We start from the raw sequence: 24,895 nt of genomic DNA, 5'->3' as shown, positions 1-24,895 counted from the left end.
AAGTGTTTTTTGCCTTCCCTTGGCAACTCAGGTTACATATGTAAAATCTGATAATCTTGGGTATAACATCTTAAATTTATGTTGCCAAAAGGCATTTTATATTTTTGTGTTGGTATTAGGAATAAACTCTATAGCTGGGCTGTTGCAAAACGCTACATCTATAGTTTATAACAATCTTACTGCAAGTAAAATTGGAATATAGAGTATGACTGGAGCCATTGTAGCTTTGGAGTATAAGGTCACCTATTGTTTGGAATCAGATGTGGATGTAATATATTATTGTTGGGCTCAGATTCAACAGGCAATGGAGTATAAGGCATTAATGTGTAAACTTCATTTAGGTCCAAAATTTAGAATCTGATGATCACCTGAAATATGAAAAGCAAGAGAAATACTGAGCTTAGAGATGACTAATGTTAAAGAAATCTCATCTCATGTTCCCTTTTAATCCATATATGAATATGTAATTATATAAATAAATAAATATATATATATATATATATATATATATATATACACTCACCGGCCACTTTATTAGGTACACCATGCTAGTAACGGGTTGGACCCCCTTTTGACTTCAGAACTGCCTCAATTCTTCGTGGCATAGATTCAAAAAGGTGCTGGAAGCATTCCTCAGAGATTTTGGTCCATATTGACATGATGGCATCACACAGTTGCCGCAGATTTGTCGGCTGCACATCCATGATGCGAATCTCCCGTTCCACCACATCCCAAAGATGCTCTATTGGATTGAGATCTGGTGACTGTGGAGGCCATTTGAGTACAGTGAACTCATTGTCATGTTCAAGAAACCAGTCTGAGATGACTCCAGCTTTATGACATGGCGCATTATCCTGCTGAAAGTAGCCATCAGATGTTGGGTACATTGTGGTCATAAAGGGATGGACATGGTCAGCAACAATACTCAGGTAGGCTGTGTCGTTGCAACGATGCTCAATTGGTACCAAGGGGCCCAAAGAGTTCCAAGAAAATATTCCCCACACCATGACACCACCACCACCAGCCTGAACCGTTGATACAAGGCAGGATGGATCCATGCTTTCATGTTGTTGACGCCAAATTCTGACCCTACCATATGAATGTCGCAGCAGAAATCGAGACTCATCAGACCAGGCAACGTTTTTCCAATCTTCTACTGTCCAATTTCGATGAGCTTGTGCAAATTGTAGCCTCAGTTTTCTGTTCTTAGCTGAAAGGAGTGGCACCCGGTGTGGTCTTCTGCTGCTGTAGCCCATCTGCCTCAAAGTTCGATGTACTGTGCGTTCAGAGATGCTCTTCTGCCTACCTTGGTTGTAACGGGTGGCGATTTGAGTCACTGTTGCCTTTCTATCAGCTCAAACCAGTCTGCCCATTCTCCTCTGACCTCTGGCATCAACAAGGCATTTCCGCCCACAGAACTGCCGCTCACTGGATGTTTTTTCTTTTTCGGACCATTCTCTGTAAACCCTAGAGATGGTTGTGCGTGAAAATCCCAGTAGATCAGCAGTTTCTAAAATACTCAGACCAGCCCTTCTGGCACCAACAACCATGCCACGTTCAAAGGCACTCAAATCACCTTTCTTCCCCATACTGATGCTCGGTTTGAACTGCAGGAGATTGTCTTGAACATGTCTACATGCCTAAATGCACTGAGTTGCCGCCATGTGATTGGCTGATTAGAAATAAAGTGTTAACGAGCAGTTGGACAGGTGTACCTAATAAAGTGGCCAGTGAGTGTATATATATATATATATATATATATATATATATATATATATCGTATATAATGTGTTGTGTGTCAGTATTGTTATAGGTAAGTCACATTGTTAAATCTTTGGTAACATTATTAAAAGGGGTTTCCAGGAAAATTTTAATAAAACATGTGATACATTTTCCTGATTCTTTGCTTCTCTGCTTTTGGCTATGCTAGGGTTCCTGATGGTCTTTAACTCCTACTGTCTGAAAAAAAACAGGAAATGCCCAGGGATGCCCTCTGTGCTCATCTCTGTCTGAGCCACATCACTACTGATTGGTGGAGTGGGCAATATTGGCCAACATCTCATGATTTTCATTTCCCTGGAAACCCCCTTGAAAAAAGCCACTTGAAGGCTCTTGTGAATTTAAATCTAATAAACATGTCTAAATAATTTCTTAGAGTATTAACTGTTCATACATAATCATTCACTGTACTATTTATTTTGATACATTTTTAGTAGCCAAGTCCAGTTTGTCAGGTTTCCTGCCTGTATATCCATCTGTGTAATTTGCGTTCTTCATTTACAGTGTAGATGGCTATTACGGTAACTACCTGCTACAAGTAAAGGTGTAAATGAGTCTCATCCTCTTCATGAATGCAGTATTATGATGTGCCCGTAGGTGCAGTAAATATAGTCTGCATGCATTATCCCAAAGTGAAATCTTGTTAAATAAAATTCATGAAGGAAACACTTTGTAAGTTCATGTGGTAAGGCTGCCTCTCTGTACTCTTATTGTAAGACTGCTGTGTTCTGTATGAACTGCCTGTACTAAAAAAAGAAAACAAATCTAAGTAAATAAAAACATGATCCAGCTAAGTAAAGCTCCGCAAATATAGAAGATGCACTGAATTTTCGACAGAATCTCTAGCCACGCTCGCTGCACAGCCTACGGCTTTGACACTGGGCACTGACATTAGATACAAGACCGTAGTAGTATACATGGGGTTGATCATGATGCACCATGGATGATAAACACTGGCATTAAATGATCAGGATTTTCCCCCCTATGAATAGTTCCCTTCATCAGTCTGTGGGACGTAGCAGCTCGTGTATAGCAGTCTGATTCTGTCTCTGTGCCAGGTAAGCTCAAGGCTGCACGTATAGTTTCCCCTCATTCGAGACGCTGGCATTGTCAGAGACATATAATCTTAAAATGATAGTATTTTTTATTGAGAACATTTTTAAAAATTATGTTTTTGGTAAGATTTGGTGAAGACTTAAAACATTGGGGTACATGTATTATCGTATCTGTGCCTAAAAATTGCCGGCATCTATCGTTTTTTGGGCACAGAATTGTTGCGGATCATTTATAATGAGTTTGCGCCAGAAAGAACAGATGTTCTATCCCGACTCCTCTGTCTTTTTTTGGCGCAAGTGGGCGCCACATTTATGTGTAGTTTGTCTGCATTTTTAGGCGCAATTTTTGGCGCACAATAGACCAGGACAAAAATGGTCAGAGAGCAACATTAAAGCGCAGCATTGATGTCTGCATTTTTATGGCGCACGACTGATTATTACCGTCTACCCATTATTTACTTACAGCTATGCGCCACTTTAAAACATCGGGCTTTACGGAGAATGATCTCCGATGTCGACAATCGTGCTTGCGCCAGAATAAGTAAATCCCCCCCATTTTGTATTGCTTTTTTAAGTTCTAGTTCTCCTTGACTCAGCTGAAATATGGAGATTTACAGGCTATGCTGCATGGTAAAAAGTTTGCAAAATTAGCTTTCCTCTAGGTTCACCTATCGGGAGCTATCATGTAACTCAATGCCTAATTTATAAAAGGTAAATTATTCAATCAAGACACAAATTTACAAACGGCTGTCTACTGTGACACCACAGGTTTGTTAACCCTAATCAGTTGTTGACTGTCCATGACACACAGCTCAAGTGCAACAGTGTTCCCTGCTTGGCATTGTTTAGAAAAGGTACTTTCTTCTTTAAGCAATTGCATGGGTATTTAGCTTACCTAGTGCTTACCAGGCCTTCCGATGCACATGTACATTCCCTGTTAACTGTGTTTTTGTATCTCAAGTTTGTCTTTCTGTTTTTCGACCTTGACCCGCTGATTTCTTGTTTTGACTCAAGCTTTCCTCTAATAATATATCTGTACTGCTCATACAAACCTATGACCAGACCTGTCATGAACTTAGCTCATCCCAGACTTTTCTCTGCCTAACTTTTGTGCTGTTGCTGACCCCGGCTGCAATCTACACTGGAACAATTTTAAGTGGTAGCGGCCTACTGACCCTGACTTAATAAAGTCCTGATACCTCTGTTGGCTTTAAACTGTGCATGTCGATTGGGGTCCCCTGGATAGGAAGCCCTAAGCTAAACCATTTAACTAGCCTTGTGAGTCCACATAGCACTACCCATACAATTATCAGTGGTTGGCTGCTTTGCCATCATCGCTAATCATGTTTCACAGCCTTGTTATAGTCCAGGCATTGACTGTCAGGGTACCTACGTTTTCCAATGAAACATATATATGAAGAATTATTAAATAATATTTGGATTATTTGTTTAAACTGTGGCAAATCACAACTTATTGTTTATCTATTGTATGATAGTAACTGGCCATGATTAGAATGCTCCATAATCCAACATGACCCCAATCATACCCCAATTTCCTTTCCAACCTTTCCATCATACACATTGATCAGTACTTGAGTGGAGGTCGGGTTATTGCTTTTTGGCCGAGGGTACCCACATGACAGCCCACATGCACTTTGCAGCTGGCAATCTAATCTTCTTTCTCAGTTGTTTGAGACAGTCTGGGAGAAGAGATGTAAAATATGGCAAATGACCATAAAACTACTTATTCTCTTCAAAATCTTTGCACGAATGCCTTTTAATACAACTTACTCCTTAAATTGCTAATCACATTATGGATATAGTTCATAAAAGTCTGGTTTTTGTTATGCTTGTACATGTAGAGAAATATGTTGTCTAAATCTGATACAAGAGCTGATAATACTGATATATTCATGAGTCATAAAAATGACCAGGTCTTCTTCATTGTAAGCATTACTGTACATTTTGCAGCTTCATCAACAGTGTAACAATTTTTTCAAGTTGTTACGTAATGTGTAGAAGGAACATTGATGCCTAGTTTAAATGCAAAATACAGACACCTTCTCATTCAAAGAGTTTTCTGTATTTTCATGACTCTAAAATTTGTAGATTCTTTTTGAAGGCATCAAAACTAAGAATTAACACATGTGGAATTATATACATGTGTGAAACAACTGACAATATGGTTCCTTTTGCTTTGATTATTGCTTTATACACTCTTGGCATTCTCTTGGTGAGCTTCAAGAGGTAGTCACCAGAAAAGGTTTTCACATCACAGGGGCGCCCTGTCAGGTTTAATAAGTGGGATTTCTTGCCTTATAAACAGTGTTGGGACTATCAGTTGTGTTGTGCAGAAGTCAGGTGGATACACAGCTCATAGTCCTACTGAATACACTGCTAGAATTTGTATTATGGCTAAAAAAAAGCAGCTAACGGGTTTCTCTGTCGTCCTAACCTAAGATCTGCATCGGCCCCCGATGCAGGGAAGAGCAGTGCCCCTGCTCTAACAGTCAGGATCAGAACAGAGTTCCGTTACGGCTCTTAACCCGTTAGATCCCACGGTCAATGCTGTGACCGTGGGATCTACGTACCTGCAGACGGAAGGGGCTTCATAGCCAGACAGCCTGTCATTGGTAGTTGGACCGAGTAGCTGCCTGTCAGCCAATGCAGATGCATAGGCTCACACTTCTAATGCACTGCAAAAAACCCCACAAAAAAATAAATAAAAAATAAAATGTCCCAAAATCCCTAAACAATAAATAATAAAAAAGTGGAAACAAAGTAAAAAAAAAAGGAACATGTTAGGTATCATCGCGTCCCAAAATTCCCAATCTATAAAATTATAGAAACGGTTATTCCCGGCGGTGAATCGCGTAACGGAAAAATGTTCTCAAATATCCGACTCGCCAATTTTTTTGCCCTTTTGCATAAAAACAAAATAAAAACTGATCTAAAGGTCGCACAAGCCCCAAAATGGTAGCAATGTAAACGTCAGCTTGTCCCGGGAAAAATGACACCACCGTACTCCTAAGCATGAAAAATTTATTGGAGTCAGAATATGGTAAAAGTAAAAAAATTTTTTGGTACAAAAGGTTTTAATTTTTGCTAAAATCTATTAACACCTAATAAAAACTATATAAATTTGGTATCCCTGTGATTGTATTGAATTAATTAGAGATGCCATTTGGAGGGCACAGTAAAAGACGTAAAAACAGAGACAACAACAAAATGGCGCAAATATGGTTTCTTGTCAATATTACCGCATTTTGAATTATTCCAAGTACAATAGAGAGAAAAGGGGGGGTGGCGGGGGCACTGCTCAAGCTATAATGTCCCATACAGGCTATTTAGCAAAAAAAGGAGTGATGAATAGCTGGGGCGAAGGAACGTATTAATGCATCGTGGTGCTCTAGCTCTCATAGTCCATAGAAAAAGCAACATGAATTGTGTAGAGAGGAAGAAAAGCTGTCACTCACCATATAAAATTTCAGTCTTTATTCCAGAACAACGTTAAAACATGATGCAGGAGAGAGGAATCACGCAGGAGCCCACTAGAGGTGACGGCCCGTTTTGCGCTAACTGAGCGCTTAGTCCTGCCAGGCCCTGCCGGGCCGTCGCCTCTAGTGGTCTCCTGCGTAATTCCTCTCTCCTGCATCATGTTTTAACGTTGTTCTGGAATAAAGACTGAAATTTTATATGGTGAGTGCCAGCTTTTTTTCCTCTCTACACAATTCATGCATTTTGAATTAGATTTCCACTTCTATGTACATGGGATGGAATATAAAATACCGTCACTAGGAAGTACACTTTGTTACGCAAGCCACTTAATAAATACATGTCCAAACATTTTGCACATTCTTTACAGTGCAAAGTCAGAAAACTGGTGCAAACCTAAATGTAAGCCATTGGGGCACATTTACTTACCTATCCGAGTAGCGTTCCCCGAGATGCGTTCCCTGACAATCCTGCACTGTGCCGCAATCCACGTAGATCGTGCTCCCGATATCCTGCATGTGTTGCTTCCCCGATCAGATCCGCTGGAGTTCACCTTCTTCTTACCGGTGCATGTAAGTGCTTGGCTAGCGACACAAATTTGAATGTTAAATCCTGTGCTTAGTTTGTATCCGTCGGATCTTCCGATGGCCCGCCCCCCGAATCGACACAAGCCCCATTGTTTTCGATTCAGTGGTAAGAAACCCTCTGGGGCACATTTACTAAGGACTTTGCGCCAGTTTTCTCTCCGACTTTGAACATTCTTTTATGTGCAAACTGCTTGCACATGTATTTAAAAAAGTGCCCGCACCACATAAGTGTCACACGTGACCCTTTTGTAGTGCTGCTACACTATTCTTCAACCGTCAAAAATTTCAACACTGAAATGGTCATTCCGCTGCATAGTCGGACTGTGCACCACATTTATCATGCAATGTCCGAAAGAAATGTTTAGCACGCTCCGTGTTAAAAGTGTAACAAAATAAAGTTGGTGCACTGTGTCGAATCAGTGCAGGGAGCACCAGATTCATGAAGAACTTGTGCAAGAAATCCTGAATCTGGTGCACCCTGCACTATACACAGGCAAGCTGCACATAGTACAGTACAGTGCACTGTTTTAGTATATGTGGGCCTTTGCTGAATAAGGAAAAAACAAAAAAGTCAAAGTGTTAAGTGTCATGGTCATGTCAATTTCTGTTCAGTGGAAGCCACCTTTAATTGCAGTTGTTTTAGTGTAGATTTAGACATCCGTCTGTGGGGATATATGTGCGGCCACAAATTTGTGGCTGCATATACTTCCCCAAAGAAGGCAATGGCGACCCGGCAGTGGTGCGGTGCCACACATGTGGCCACTGCCGCACACAAGGAAAAGATAGAGTATGCTTTATCTTTCTCGTGTGTGGCCGTGCGCCACTTTTCTCTATGGAATGGTCATCTCCTCCAACTCTCCAGCGCCGGACAGGCATACGACTTTGTGTATGTACCTTTAATTGTATTTTAATCATTATTGGTAACATTATAAATCAAACAAGAATTACTCTGAATATTTTTTAGCTAACGTTTCAGCATTCAAGCATCTGTATTTATCTGGGAAAGAAATTCTTAGTTCCAGATGGAATATTATGCTAACACGGAAATATGCATTCATACAGAAATACTAAATAAAAAGTTATGTCTCTGGTAGGAACTGTTCATAAGCGCCGATTGCTGATTCTTATCAACCCTATGTTAAAATGCATATAGTTAAAAGGAGCAATGACCACAGGTAATGTGAGCAAAGAGTTTTGTGGGGCTGATGATGATGAAGACAGCTTATATTGAAAATGTTAAGTTCATACTATATACCTCCCTCTCCCCCTCCCCTAGATCCTGAGTACATTTAAGAATATTCTCTTTGTGGGAATACTCCTTTAAGGACGGAGCCTTTTTCGATCCCTACCTTCGAAAATATATAATTTTTTTATCTTTTGGTATACAGACTTTTTTTCTATAATATTCAATGCCATGTACTGCTTACTAAAGTAAGCAGCTCCTAGCGCTACCCCATTTTTAGCAGTGATAAACTGCTCCGATAAAGCTAGCAGACACTGCCGCGCAGTACAATAGGAGCGCCAGACCATGCTCAAAGCGGGCAGTCTGAGGCGCTGCTTCTCCCTGGGCCGCCCCTCCCACTCCATAGGCCAGCGGTGATTGCCTAGTCCTGCCCCCTCATGAATACGCTGGAACGCTTTGAGCATGGCAGTGTCTGCTAGCTTTATCGGAGGGTTCCAATAAAGCTAGCAGTTTATCCCTGCTACAAATGGGGTAGGGCTAGGAGCTGCTTACTTTAGTCTGATTGTTCCTGCCATATACTCCAATACAGGATTTAAATGCCGATTTGCCAGTTACATTTGAGTGGTTTAAATCAGTGAATTAAATCAGCACCTATCACTGGTGTTACTGCTGGGTGTTTGCTGCATAAGACTCCTTGCACACAAACGTATGATCGTCCATGCGCAGGAGAGTGGAGGGGTGTTCAGCTCTAGAGTAGTGAGTTGATGGCGCCGAAGTACAGCAAAATATTGGACAAATATCCAATAATGGTTCCCCAAATGTCCTGTCCATGAGGCCTTATTCAGCAAATGTATGAAGAGGGCTCAGCGTGTGTTCTACCTTATATACAAATTCAACTTAAGTACAAACTTGTGTGTAACCCATTTACTGTCAGTATTTGATTCCTTATGTTATGCAACAGGACATTGGGTCACCTGAAACACTCCGTTCAAATCCTGACTTCAGTGCATCTTTGTTTTAGAATTTCTAAATTCTTTAATACGAACTTTGGAGGGCCATTTCTTGGATGTTAACTTTTTATTTAAATTCTGCCTTTATTACTTTTTGTCCCCCCCCAAAAAAATGACACAATGTTCTGTCCTTTTTTCTCTTTCGGTGACTTTGTCATTTCTTTCAAGGTGATTGTTGATCTTGTATTGTAATATAATGTCGGGAGGACTCTCCCCTGTTGTGCAGTGTGCGGTGTTCTATCCCAGGCAGTGACTGACATAGCGTATTGGGCGAATCTAACCACTGACTGAAAAAGTGTACAGGAGTTTTCGCTCAAGAACGTGCTAGGATTAATAACAGCTGGAGGAACAGATGTTGACCACTAATGGCCAATGTAATGAAGTCATTTGTTTACAATGTATAACTCACATACTGTATTCTACTTGGATGTATCTTATTGAAGTGTTAGTGAGTGCCTTGACCTTCCTTTAGGAGTAAGAATTTGGGTTGACATAATTTGTCATGATGAATTTGATCATGCATACTGGTGGTTTGGCTCTTCTAGTGTTCGTCCGCTGTGTAGTAATCCTTGTGTTCAAGGTGCACGGAAAGAAACAATTGGTTATTAGCAACCTATGTCTTATGCCTAGAGCTTAATATATTAAAGGGGATGTTCACTTTAAGCACATTACAGCAAATAATATTGTTTCTGTAATGAAAAGTTATTACATTTTCCAATATACCTTATGTTTCAATTTTTATGGTTTTCTAGCTCTCTGCTTGTTGTCATTTTATAGGAAGCTTCATCGATTACTTCTTGTAGATAAACACTGACCCAAAGTCGTGTGATGTCACACAGGTGTATGACTCGTTAGCACCACAAAGCTTTGATTACACGTGTGTCATAGCGAGCTGTGCACCTGTGTGAGATCACATGATCACGTACCGGGGTTTATCTACAGGAAGTTTCCTGTTGCATGACAGAAAGCAGACAACAAGCAGAGATCTTTGAAACCTTGAAGAATTGATAAAGAAAATATATTGGAAAATGTTATAACTTTTTATAATTTATTGGAATGTGCTTAAAGGGGACAACCCCTTTAAGCTTATATTAATTTTGCTAAGGGGGAATGTATAAACATCACTTTTGTAAAAACGGAATACCTTTACTGTAAGCATGTCCCCCTGCAGACAAATAAGGAGGACATTACAGATGGCTGTCCTATCTTTTCATTTTATTTGAAGGCTCCCCATGCACCCTAGATCTATTGACAAACTGTCTCTGACATGGTGTCACTCTCAACTGTCATTACACACCAATAGGGGTGACCCATGGTTCTGCCACAAGATATGCTGCTGTCACATGTGTCTGTCAGTGACTTGTCTGTTTTCTCATAAAGTATATACTCGAGTATAAGCCGACCCAAGTATAAGCCGAGACCCCTAATTTTACCACAAAAACCTGGTAAAACCTATTTAAGCCGAGTCTGGGTTTTCAGCACATTTTTTTGTGCTGAAAAACTAGACTTATACTTGAGTATATATGGTAATTCAAACCAACCATTGGTACTTCGGAGAAGATAGTCTGATGAAGAATTCAATTGACAGTTCTAGCAAATGTATGGCTTTGTTCATAACGAAGAGATAAGAGATAGGGGAGTTTCCTCACCGGAATGGGATGCATTTATGAAAGCTTGGGAGATGCAGGATACTGACTCTTATTCCCCTGGAATGTTTTAAATTGTACAGCTTTTGTCAGAAATGCATATTATAAAACAGTATAAAGATAGGTTAATCTGAAACGAACATGGTAATCCCCAACGGGGACAGTTGCGCAATCTGAGAGCTGCTAAATATGTGGGTGCTTTAAATAAAATAAATAATAGAGTTCCCCTGGATCACTCTGTAGAGTTGTTCCAAGTTAAAAGCCAAGCTTTACAACAGTGATAAACTCATCTTTCAAGCTTTACACTTCAGAGTTCCTATGTCTTATATTTCTCTATGTTTGTGTACTCTGCTTTTTTGTTTTGTAACAACCACATCCACCCACTGTTATTTTTGTATATAACTGTAAAAAGCAAAAGGTTATCGTGTACTAATAATACACAATAAAATACTGGCACGATTGTACCCTAACAATATAGGAATAGAGACCAAATGTGGCTGTTCCCATAAGAAATAATGCCCTTTAATTGTGATATTTATCTTGTTTATCTTTGTGCACACACAATATGCATCTAGTACATTGACACGGGCTATGTAAGAATGCTTCAAGCGTGATTTTTTTTTTCCTTTATGAATATTCCTTGTTCCCAGACTCTACATCACTAGCTCCCAGCTTATATATTGCCCTGAAATAGCAATAGCTGGAACAGTTCCAGGAATTGTGATTATTTTGCCCTTTACGCCACCTCCAAGCCAAATGGGCAGGGACTTGTGTAGAATTGCCAAAGGGCGCGGCCACCCTGCCAGATGCATGAAGAGGCCAGTGCCTTGTTATATATGTGGTGCGCAGGAGGGGTGTGGGGGGACATCATAGGCTGGTGCACCAAGAACCAGTATATGGTAAATAAACCCCAATGAGTATTAACTCATTTTGTTAGCTCATATGATCTTATTAAGAACTGATAAAATTATATGACTTTCTGTATCTGACACAAAATCTGATATAGCTACAGCTGATGATTAGAGAGTTGGCAATGCACCCTTCTGATACAGATAATTCTCTAGCTGATCATGTGATTCTAAAGGATTATGGGAAAGATAACAGACACTTGCACTTCTGTTATGTATTTGGCAATAAGGTGAGAGCTGCAGAGAAGTACAAATGTGTTTTTTAGTGTCACTTTAAGAAGGGTTTCATTTGTAAACATCTTATATTTGTGTAACCTTGTAATGCTTCTCCCTAGTAAGCCAGGCCTAACTTTATCATTCCTGTCTCCGATGTCTGTAGGTCTGAAAAACAGTTTTCCAAATTATGCTAATTAGTGTGAAGTGCTTTCAGGGGTGTGATCGGAGCCCCTGCAGTCTCTGTCTTCAGAACATAATTAATGCTTTCCATCGCACCGCACATACGCCCACTGCTCCATCTGGACTGCATGCTGACGCCCATATAATTCAGAATTATGATCCTGTGCCTGTGCAGTCTACCCATTTAATATTGTGGCTTCCAAGATAAAGGGTTCTTCCCACAAAGACAAGTTTCTTAAATGTACTCAGGATAACATAATAACACATTCTCCAATTCACTTTTATTAACAAAAATACAGAATTTCACAGATATAATTCCAACCTGTCTATATCAGTCCTGCTGTACACAATTTCAGTTGTCCCTAGACACGATCCTGTAACTTCTGACTTAGGGACGGGAAACCACATTGGATTTCTGTGTGAGGCCGTGGAGCTGAGTTTTTCTCTCTCTGCTCCCTGCGCTCTAGACCCGCCCCCTGCAGTTCAGGACAGAGCTCACACTGACATATACACTGAATTCCTTCCGGGGTGTGTAAAGTACATACAGATAATTTTTTTTTATCTGGGGAGTCAGAGGCAGGCACAGCAGATCTAGTGTGATGTGAAATAGCAGAGATGTAGGAGAGCTGACTGTCATTGTCTGTAATAGGCATCTCAAGGATCTCATCATCTTTGATCTGTCGCATCTCTCTATGTGTCAGTGTGTTTCTACAATGTTCAGAAGCTAAATGAAAGTGTATATACACCTGTATCCTGATAATCTAACCACATTATCAGCTCACAGAACTAGATGGATCCTAATGTGTCTGCTTAGAGAGTCCCCGCCCATACCCTGGGAATTGACACTGACCATCACTGAGTGATAGGAGCTAAAACAACAATAACACTGAGTAAAATTGCAAAGGGGCTAAAAAAACCATCACTAGGGGTTTAATGAAGCTTCTAGAAGAACTGTGCAGGAGCTGTTGAGAATGATGTGGGCATCAACATGCAGTCCGGATGGGTTATCTGAATCTGAAGTGCTGCGGGAACTATTAATTATAACCCTGTTTGAGGGCTAAAGACATTAGAAACATGTACACAGTCCAAATAGTAGTGATCTATGATCACGCATTCACACAGACCTGCTCCACTCCCGGTGCGTACACCTCCAGGAACGCCTTGCTTCCTATAAACCGTTTAAGGCTTACAACACCAAACCTACTTTTGTTACAACATATAGTGTTGAATATAGAGTAATAAAAAATATCATTAATACCTATGTACCTATGTTGTATCAGGATGACATTTTGCGACAACTTTTACATGATGGTTTTTCCTTTTCTACCAGAAAAGCCCCCACCATAGGAAGCATATTGTCCCCTAGTGATACTCACAAAAATATTCATGTTAAATCTTGGCTGAATACAAAAGGATTTTTTAAATGTGGGGCAAAAATATGTAAAAGCTGTAAATATGCACGCAACTGCAAAACCACGTTGGATAAAAATAATAATATAGAAATAACTATACGTGATTTTATCAACTGTAACACTAAAAACGTGGTTTATTGCATTACGTGCATCATTTGCAACAAAGATTATATAGGCTGCACAAGTAGGGCACTAAAAGAACGCATAAGAGAACACCTTAATGGTGTCACTAATGTAGATTACATGAATCCGTCCAACGCCGCGAGACATTTCATCAAATACCATGATAGAGATTTATCGGGATTTACCTTTTGTGGCTTGGAAAGGGTTAAACGAAACAATAGGGGTGGTGACTAGAGATGAGCGAGTATACTCGTCCGAGCTTGATGCTCGTTCGAGTATTAAGGTACTCGAAACGGCTCGTTGCTCGGACGAGTATTTCCCCTGCTCGAGATCGAGCATTTAATTAAACAAACACAGTGAAGAACAATGAAGAATAGAATAAAAACAGTGAACACAGTGAACACAGGATCATTTAAGTGAAGAACACAGTGAAGAATAGATTACAGATGTTCGGCACATCTGCTTACTTGTCGGAAGATACACGCGGAACGGCAGCAGGGAGACATCGCACAGCAGGGAGACATCTGGCGCAGCAGAGACACATCTGGCGCAGCAGAGACACATCTGGCACAGCAGAGACACATCTGGCGCAGCAGAGACACATCTGGCGCAGCAGAGACACATCGCGCGCAGCAGGGAGACATCGCGCGCAGCAGGGAGACATCGCGGGCACCAGGGAGACATCGCGGGCACCAGGGAGACATCGGGCAGCAGGCAGACATCGGGCAGCAGGCAGACATCGGGCAGCAGGCAGACATCGGGGAGACTTCAGTGGAAGAAGAGGAGCGGATCCCGGGACAGCGTATCTCCTCTCCCGACAAGTAAGCAGATGTGCCGAACATCTGTAATCTATTCTTCACTGTGTTTTTCACTTAAATGATCCTGTGTTCACTGTTTTTATTCTATTCTTCACTGTTCTTCACATCTGATAACTTGTCGGGAGATAATATACGCGCGGAACAGTGAAGAATAGATTGCAGATGTTTGCATACATCTGATAACTTATCAGAAGACATTCTTTTTCAATTAAATAACACATTTTATTCCCGAACCATGGTCCCTTTGAAAAATGCTCGAGTCTCCCATTGACTTCAATGGGGCTCGTTATTCGAGACGAGCACTCGAGCATCTGGAAAAGTTCGTCTCGAATAACGAGCACCCGAGCATTTTAGTGCTCGCTCATCTCTAATCCTTACTAAAGACTGCATATATCCTAAAGGATTCAATGTAAGAAACGACCTATTGGTCAATTATTAAACTCTATAGCCAGGTCGCTGTGTGTATCTTATGTGATATGTTACTAGTTACACAATTTGATGTTTTTAACACTATTATGTATATATACCCAGTTAGAAGGAGATGAGATTGAGACACCCACACCTGGTCAATTACCTTACCATTTCCGGTATCCAGAATACAAGTGTCTCTCTCACCTCATTCATTTTATCTATGACTAAGGACCGAAAGGGTCAGAAACGCGTCAGATCTCATTCTTCTTTGTAAATTGCTGTATCCATGTACGAATAAAGCTAAAGATTTTATCACAAACAAGCAAGAGTGCGAACCTCATCTGTATCTTTATACTACATTAGAAACATGAATGATAAAGTCTTGTCTTGCTTATTCAGTAGGTATTTTTAGGGCGGTGGGCTAATTTCCTTTAAGTTTTAAATAAAGTCACTAGTAAGAATACAGTGTTATAGCATAGCATAAGTTACAATGAGAGTTTAGTGTATCATAACGCCCTTTCGTGTTTACCAACTTTTAATAGATAAAAATAGGGGTATTCAAGTTCTGCCCAGGAGTGCCAACATTTTTGAGTCAAACCATACTGAACTGTAAATGTAATAAGACTATTGCTCATTCACAAAGAAATAAATTAAGATGAGAGAAACGTTGCATAAACCTGTTGATTTTGTTAGGATTCTATTGTATTGTACAAGTCTCATGTGGTTTGGGCCTGCCTACAGTCCTATAATCCTGATGTAAGAGGAAAAATGATCAGTCATGTTTGATTCCAACACAGCTAAGCTTTTGTTCTCCCAGGAGATGTGCCAGACACCACTGGAAGTGACTTCTCTCCACTTTGAAACTTACATGTTCACTTCCCCTGAGCCAACCATGCATGTTTATTGTGGCATTGGCAGAAATAGCTCTTGGCCAAGCAAGTGTTCTGGTTAACAGTTATCTCATACATACGGCCAACTGCACTTTGAGTCTTGCTCAATGACAATCTTAGCCTTGCTTCATTAACATTTCAGTCCTGCTTCTGTGATATAAAGCTTGTATTCTTGTAAACCCTCCACATGTGATTGATTCTGATGTTTGGATTGGATTTGTGTTCATTTGACTAAAGGTTTGACTAGCTTTATGATTTCTATCTTCCTGTACTATAATATGCTTATGGATATTACATTATTTAATAAAATTGAATAGAAACAAAAGAGACTTTGAGCGCCAACTTACAGTATATATTCACGTTATCTTGGTATTGTGCTGCCTTAAAGAGAACCTGTCAGCATAAATTGACCTAATAAACCACTATTAGGATGGTGTGAATCAGCTTAACACCTTCCATATCATGTTACTTTCCTGGTCCGGTGTGGTGGCATCATCCAAAATCAACTTTGAATTCAGATGTAATATAGTTGTATAAAGTCAGGGAAATGGAGAGTTCAGAAATGAAGTTATGCTCCCCACGTGGTTGTGATTATGCTCCCCTGTGGTTGTGATTGACATAAGACTTCAGGACAGTCATTGATGATGTCCCTGGATGCACTTAACAGCAAAGGGGGTGTTCTGCATTTCAGAGAGCCGGAATCCAGTGCTAAATTCTCCAACTACGTGAATTTATACAACCAATTTGTATTTCATTTCAAAGAGTTTCTGGATAATGACACCATGCTGGGCCATGAAAGAAACATAATCTGAAAGGTGTTAAGTTGCTTGACAACATACTGGTAGTGGTTTATAAGATCAGTTTTTTACTGACAGGTTCCATTTAAAAGTTCTTAGCAAAACCCTAGTTAAATTTGTGCAGACCTACTCTGGTTTTCCACTTATTCTGCAAACTGGCAATATTATTGTCCCTTTCGGAATACAATGTTTAGATGCCAAAGCCTATTTGCCAGGATCAATAATTGTTTGTATCCCCTTCACTGCCAAGTTTCCACCAATCCAATCTGACATGTACAATAGTCCAGATGTTCACAATGTCATGGATACAATGTTGTTTTCTCCATGTATGGTCACTCTCTGGCAATGCTGTGCTAACGTTGTTTGTTACGATGGATGTGTTGTTTAAGTGCAGGCTATTTGTACTGTGTACTTCAAACAGGAATCTTTGTGATACACAATAAAAACTGGAAAAGCAAAGTTGGGCACCACAACAATAAACATTTTACTTCCTTGCTAAATGGTACAAAAAAGAGGTTAAGTTTTTATTTATCCTCAAGTTTTACTTGAACAGTTTCTACTATGTAAAATACCTGGATCCTCTTTCTGGATACTTTTACTATACACGTGCTATAACTTCTAGGAAAAGTTTGGCCGCTAGCCATGTGAAAGACATAATTGTTTATATTAGGTTTTACATTTTCAGCAGATATATCTGTTGGCTGTGCTCTAAAGTACCTGTTGTTTTTTTTGTTTTTTTTTCAAGATTACAGGACAGGACCTTGCTTCTCCATTGTGAGCAACCAGATGTGCCAAGGACAACTGAGTGGCATTGTGTGCACGAAGACGCTGTGCTGTGCTACAGTGGGGAGGGCATGGGGCCACCCTTGTGAGATGTGCCCAGCCCAGCCACATCCCTGTCGTCGTGGCTTTATCCCAAACATCCGAACAGGAGCGTGTCAAGGTATGCAAAGTACATGGAGCTGTTGAAACTGCTAATGTCTTAATGTTGATAGAATTACAGGGCTTTGGACGGCATTCCTTGTTTCATACCCTAGCCTGTGCATGGAGAATGGAAAATCATTGTCAAAGGCATTACCTCACAACTAAGTGACTGCGTGATGTAAAAGGGGGGGCATTAGCAACTCAGGTCAGACAGACGAGCCAAGGTCTTAATTAATTTCTCCCTGCCAAGAACTCCCTCATTCCGTCAGAAAAGAGATAATTCAACATGACCTCAGATAGAGAGGTTTCATTTCAATTAAAGCTGGACTCTAATAGAAAACGCTCAGAATTATGACTGCCTCTCATAGATAGCTGACAGATTGTGTGATTTGACTTGTGAAAAACTTGCTTATCCACCTATGACATTTTCTTCTGCTGGAGTGTGCAGTCAGTTCAGATCATTGCATTCGCCCAGATGTTCCCCACTTATTCCTGAGCATGCCTCCTGATAGAGAGCTCTGACACAGTTTTTGGCTTTTGGTCTAATACTTCCAGCTGTATAAATTCTTTTATTGTCTGGATGTCTGGCAGGAAGCTGAAGAAAGTTAACAGAGGCAGTCATATACTAAACTGTTGAGTAATCTAACTTTCCAGCACTGTAGGGGAATTTTGTAAAGTTTTATGTAAGTTTTTCACTTGGGTACGTAAGAAAACATGAAATGCAACAGAGAAACAGAATAAAGTAGGTTCAGTCCAGACTATCTACATTCTGATCTTCTGGCATCTGCACAGAGGATATAGCACGAAGAGTCTCTTTAGTGGATAGTTTGTGTGACGCAGTTATATTAGGGCATTCTGAGTACCATGAGTGATTCAGATGAGTACTCTATAAAAAGAATAGACCTCAGGGTACATCTATTTCCATGAGCCAGGGCTGTAATCTGTTGGATCAAAGACCATACTTGTGCATGATATGTTATAAAAGGAACTGGATGATTCTTCACTAAATAAACATTTTACTTACGATTTTATTTTAGAAAATTAAAACTTAGATTAGTAGTGCTCAACCTTTTTACCTTAGTGTAAATCTAAATCTCCAAGTTAAAGGAAATCTACCACAAATCTGATGGTAAATGTCTGCTGCCTGGCTCTAACCTTTAATATGCTAATCCTAGCAACTAACCTTATGTTTAAAAAACTTTAATAAAGTTATATGTAAATTAGCTGCAGAGGCTACTGGGGTGTGCTGTAGATTTGCCAGAACTCCATGCCTCAGTAGCCGTTGTAGTTCCACATCCTAGAGCAGTGATGGTGAACCTTTTGGAGAGAGAGTGCCCAAACTTCAACCAAAATCCACTTATATGGCACAAAGTGCCAATATGACAATTTAAGCAGTAACTTATTGATCCCTGCTCAACCTCAGGTTTTAATCCTATTGACGTCCTGAGTTAATCAATACAATAGAAAGATGATGGAGAAATTTGGATTGTAGCTTAACTCCAGGGTACCATGAAAAGGAAGAATCAAGGTTCCCAGAGCAGGAGCTCCAAAAATAATCTATCTCTTTCCACACCTTCTCGTTCCTCCTGTAGCTCTGGCTGCCAAGGATGTCGATTTAAAATGGCGCTAAGCATGGCACGTCCTGGCCTATATTGGACAGCAGGGTCCTGTTTGGCAAACTCTGTGTTGGGGTGAAGGCCTGAGTGCCCACAGAAAGGGCTCTGAGTGCCACCTCTGGCACTGGTGCCATAGGTTCGCCACCACTGTCCTAGAGCAATGTCTTGGTCCTGCCACGCTGATGGCTTTCTATGGAGCCACTGTGCATGTTCCTGTGTCAGGTTGAGAGAGAGGCGTGCATAGTACAGAGCGCGCCTCTTTTCTCAACCCGGGGCGGGTACATGCGCAGTAGCTCCATAGAAAGCCAACGGCGAGATAGTATCCCCAGTAGCCTCTGTAGCTAATTTACATACAGGGCCGGTTCTAGACAAAGTGGGGCCCTGGGCAAAACTAAAAGTGGGGCCCCAAAATAAAACTATTTTATGACCAGTCACAGTCAGCAAGAGGCTCCTTTAGTATGGTAAAACAAACTGTAATATGGGAGAATTTTATAGGAGATAGATAAATGATAGGGAGATTTATGGGTAGCATGGTGGCTCCGTGATTAGCACTACAGCCTTGCAGCGCTGGTCAACATCTGCAAAGATTTTGTATGTTCTCTCTGTGTCTGCGTGGGTTTCCTCCGGGTCCTCCGGTTTCCTCCCACACTCCAAAAAATTACTGGTAGGTTGATTAGACTGTGAGGCCTATTGGGGAGAGGGACCAATATTTTCTGAAAGCAGACACTTGCCCCATTTTCAAAATTGCATCAAAGATTTTATAGACAAAGGCGCCTTCATGCAATTTTGATTCAAATTGAAACATTTTATTAAAAATACTTAAAATTTGACTTTGATGGCAAAAAATTTGATCCAAACATGGACATTTGTAGAGTTCACAAATGTGCCCTATTGATATGTTCACATGAATAAATCCACATAATATCACTAAAACTGTAATAACTAGAGATCTGCTTTTCAGCTAGACATTTTTAGACAGTCACAACCTGCAAAATATATCAATAAAACAGAATAAAAAGTAAAGGCGCCATAAAACCTACAGAATTTTGAAAGCAGACAACCAGGCGATGCATTTGGCAATTAACATTCAAAATTTCCTCTAAAATCTGTACAAATCCAGAATACTTATATAAAGAAAATCTAGTTTCCTAAAACCGTAAGCTGTGAGGGGATCATACAGACCCCACATGTGTATATTCACCAAAATATGCAGCAAAGGGAACTGCAGAAAATTCACACAGATGTATCATTGTCTGTTCCTTAGACAGTGGTAACCCAAATAAATAACTATATATCCATAAACCCCTCTAATGAGATAATAAGTCACATTTAGATGTGCGCCAATGTATTATCCGCACAATAACAGAACCCTCCGCCCTTCATAAGAATGAGAGTGAGAACGTTGGTGTAAATAATGGAGGATGGTGGGAAATAAAAACTGTATTCCAGGACATGTGTGTGTTTTTGGTGTTACATATAACTTTATGGACATGTTCTGGTCGCGGTGTAGTCACATTAAGCGAAGAGGATTGAATGTTCATCGTATCAGTCAATTTTCCCAACAAAAAATAACTATCACAAAATAAAAGGGAATAAGAGAGAATGGGCCACATTTATCACTTTTGTGCGCCTAAGTGTAGTAGTTGCGCCTAAATTCTGGCGCACTGTTTTCCAGAATTATCACAAGCTACAACCATCTGTGATAAGTTAATTTCCTGCCTCTTATTAATCACTTTACTTTATCACAGTTTAGGCGCAATTTTGGCGCAGTTAAGGCGCAATGTTAGATTCAGGCACTTACATGTGATCCTCCTACAAGCTCCTCTCTGCTTCTCCCACAGCCCAGAATGAAGATAACACTCACAACAGCACCCATGTGTGTGACACCCAGCACCCAGTGACCTCCTCAGCAGGGGCTTCTCCTGGAGGGGATCCCCCAGTGCTGGTCTCCTGCTGCACCCCTGTAATTCTGCACAGTATCCCCCTCAGACACACTGGTGATACTGTGCAGAATTATATGGGGGACACTTATCGGTACTATGTGCAACATTCTGTAACGTTCTCTTCTCTCTTGCTTTGAGCTCAGGATTCTGCAGAATGTTTTGTAAATAGAAGGTGATGAACTGTAAATAGAGTCTGCAGCTCCTGTCTGCAGAGTATCTAATGACTGTATTATCTGTACTAGTGTCTGCAGAGTATCTCATGTCTGTATGATCTGTTCTAGTGTCTGCAGTGTCTGGCTGAGCTTTGCTGCTAGAAATGAGCTGTTCTGCAAAGGGGCTCAGTGCTTTCTTCTCAGTTAACGCCACCTTCGGGCTGGAGTGTTTTTGCGCCCGTTTTTTTGCCTAAATGAAAAGTCGCAAGTGATGAATATGATTAGGCGCATCAAAACATCTGGATTGGTAAGATAGATGAGGGAAAGCTGGTTATTTTTGCTGCGCAGCTAGTTTGGCATTTAGTCGCAAAAATGGTACAAAAACGGTGCGCCTGAATGAAACGGCGCAAAAACAACAGAAAAAAACGATTGATACATGTGGCCCAAAGTGTGTTCTTAGATTTGCATAGAGAAGGGTTAAAAACATGAATATTAGTTGATATTATCCCTTCTCAAAATGTAGTAACATATAAAGTGAATATTTCCATTATCTGTGAGGTGCAGCAGCTCCTGTGTGCAGCAAATGCTCCCTGCAGCCTGATGGCTAAGAATCTGGAGGGGGGGGGCACTTCAGGGGGCTGTATCTCTGGCTCTGTGACACATAGAACCTCACTTCTTTTTTCCTATGACAGAAGAGAGTCTCCTCTTTTATATGAATCTAAATTTGTGTTTCTGAAATGTAGGAAAACTGAGATATTTATATATAAAAATGGAACCTGATATTCTCACTTTAAACCTGAATATCTCTGGATCCATAGCACCTAGAAACACAATTCAAGATTCATTTGAAAGAAGAGATTCTCCCCTTTCTCCCTGGGGGCCCTGGGCAATTGCCACCTTTGCCTACCCATAGCGCCGGCCCTGTTTACATATAACTTGTTTTAAAAAAAAATACATTTAGGGGATAGGATTAGCAAATTAAATGTTAGTTTAGAGCCAGTTCATAGATGTTCTTCTGGAATATTCTTTTTGGTAATTTTTTTTAGTGATTTCTTCACAGATTCAGGCACACTCTGAATCTTCTTTATAGCCCTCATGGTTGCAGAGATATCAGTCCCAGTATCTGACCATTCTAATCATGAGCTGTAGTTGGAGGCCTGTGTTATACTAATCTTCTCTCATGTTGTCCAATCAGTGGCAGAAACTATGTGATCTCTCTATGCTCATCTAGATGATGTGTTCATACATTGGCCCATATTTATAAAAAAATTGGAAGTCCATACTATGTGCTGTTTGCTATTAATCTGGCGCACCCTGCATCAATTTTTTTGGTGCACATTTTCATGCAGCAAAATAGTGGCTCAGACAGAATTGTGGTGAACGTCAGTTATAAATGTGACGCAGACTCCCACTAAGCACTAACACGCCCCTTTTGGTGGACATATTTCCTGTCTTGTCAGACACAGTCCAGCCGCGACACAAAACTGCCAAAGACACTAGACACAATATATATGCAAGCAGTTTGCACATTCTTTTCACACGACGTAAACACAAACACAACATAAACACAAATGCTAAACGAACGCAGCATAAACACACATAAAACATAAACACCACATAAAAGTAAACATGATGCAAACGCCATTTAAAGCACAAATGTGATGTAAATGTAGTATGCATGTAAACGAAAGAATAAAATGACACAGACACCAAATTACTGTGATACAAATGGCATGTAACCATAAATGTAAATGTAATTCAAATGCCACTTAAATATTAACATGATGGAAATGGTACGCCAACACAACATAAATACAAACGCTTCATAAACACAACGCAAGCACCAAGTAAATGTAAACACAAAGTAAAAACTGTGTAATTACTAGTGCCACTGTGCAAGCGCCATGTCCACGCAAATGCCACACAACCGCAAATGTAATGAAAATGCCATATTAACGTAATGGCAAATGAGATGTAAGCACAAATACCAAGCATCATTATTGCATAAATGGAATGTAAATACTTTTACATCACGTTTATGTTCACATCGCTTATGCGGTAACATTGAGTTTGAATTTACATCGCATCTGCTTTCTCATCACATTTACATCATGTTATCATATTTGCATTTACATTATGTTTGTGGTAAAATCGCATTTGCTTTAACAAGACGTTTGCATTCACATTCCATTTACATCGCAATTTGGTAATGTTGTGTTTATGTAAATGTGGTGTAAGTGCAATGTCAACAGAATATTTGCAGTATGTGTGCAAAAATAGCCTTTAGATGAGTATAGAGAAATCACAGCTCAATATTCATAATAGCTTCTCTGACATTGCCTGCCACAGTATGAGAGAAGATTTGTACAATACACACCTCCAGCTCCAGTCCCAGCTCCTCCTCACTGACAGAACACAGATTATAATGGTCAGACGTTGGGACTGATATCTCCACAACCGTCAGGGCTAGAAAGAAATATTGCCCCTGAATCTGTGTAGCAGCCCCTAAACAAAGTGATGCTTCTACACTTTTAGATTATAGTATGTTTCATTCATGTTGAATAGTGGTGGTTTCTAGAAAATCATCTTTTAAATGATATGTAAATTATAAGGTCACAGAGGCTGAGAGTTTAGCACTGAAATCAAGCTAGTTCTGTCTCAGAGCTTTCTGTCTCTTGTGTTTGACATGGAGACTTCAGGAATGCCAATTGTCTCTGATATCTCAGGCTACAGGACCATCAATGACAATTAAGGGGACATTCTGAGCTTGACTTCAGTTCTCAACTTATCTCCTCTGTGAAACTTGTTTTACTGGATGATGCCACCAGGCTGGAACCATGAAAGACACAGGATCTTGAACGTGTTAAAGGAAACCTACCACTGCCCGCATGATGAAATCATGCGAGCAGACCACCCGGTAGGCTACTTAATGCTGATGCCGGCACATAGGTTTTTTTGGAACGGCAATCGTTAGTTTAGCAAAAAAAATTATTTTCTTACATATTTAAATGTGCCCTCCAGTGCTACCCTGCGCCATCTTCGGGCTTGCGGTGGCTTCCGATGTTTAATTATTCCTCCTTCAGGTGCCGAGAGCCGTGATGTCACCAAGCTCTCGGCACCTATCGCCGGCCGGCTGTGCGAGACTTAGTGTCTGCGCATGCGTGATAGGTGCCGAGAGCTTGGTGACGTCACGGCTCTCGGAACCTGAAGGAGGAATAATTAAACATCGGAAGCCACCACAAGCCCGAAGATGGCGCAGGGTAGCACCGGAGGGCTCATTTAAATATGTAAGAAAATAGTTTTTTTTGCTAAACTAACGATTGCCGTGCCTAACAAAACTATGTGCCGGCATCAGCATGAAGTAGCCTACCGGGTGGTCTGCTCGCATGATTTCATCATGCGGGCAGTGGTAGGTTTCCTTTAATCTTGTTGGCAACAAAACAGAGTACCTTGTCTCATTAAATGAAGTCCCAGCTCCCAAATCACCCAAAGTAAACAGCATTGTATGGATCACTTTGTAAGGAGCACTGCAACTGTGGAGGAACTTGTTTGGTTACAGATGACATTTTCTCAGAAATGACAAATCAGTGGGAAAAGTTTATCTGAAAAGTTATAAAGTGTGCTACACATTGCTGACTTGGTTAGATGATTTGAGAGATGGAAAACTCCCTTTAATATATATATATATATATATATATATATATATATATATAGACTCCAGCATATTCCTTAGATTTAGAAGAACATCTC

General features: G+C 40.4%; 1 protein-coding gene across 2 annotated transcripts in view; it reads left to right on the top strand.

Annotated features, from left to right (window-relative positions):
- Positions 1–24,895, top strand: part of FBN1 (fibrillin 1) — a 152,195-nt gene that overhangs the window by 41,421 nt on the left and 85,879 nt on the right. For both annotated transcript variants that reach the window (XM_072148248.1, XM_072148249.1), the window contains one exon: positions 17,256–17,453. In XM_072148248.1, coding sequence (XP_072004349.1) covers positions 17,256–17,453 — 198 coding nt within the window. The remainder of the gene's footprint in view (positions 1–17,255; positions 17,454–24,895) is intronic.

Source organism: Engystomops pustulosus, chromosome 4 (assembly GCF_040894005.1).
Source record: "Engystomops pustulosus chromosome 4, aEngPut4.maternal, whole genome shotgun sequence".
Lineage (NCBI taxonomy): Eukaryota > Metazoa > Chordata > Amphibia > Anura > Leptodactylidae > Engystomops > Engystomops pustulosus.
The sequence above is the reverse complement of the archived record's forward strand: the minus strand, read 5'-3'. Positions and strand labels throughout refer to the sequence as shown.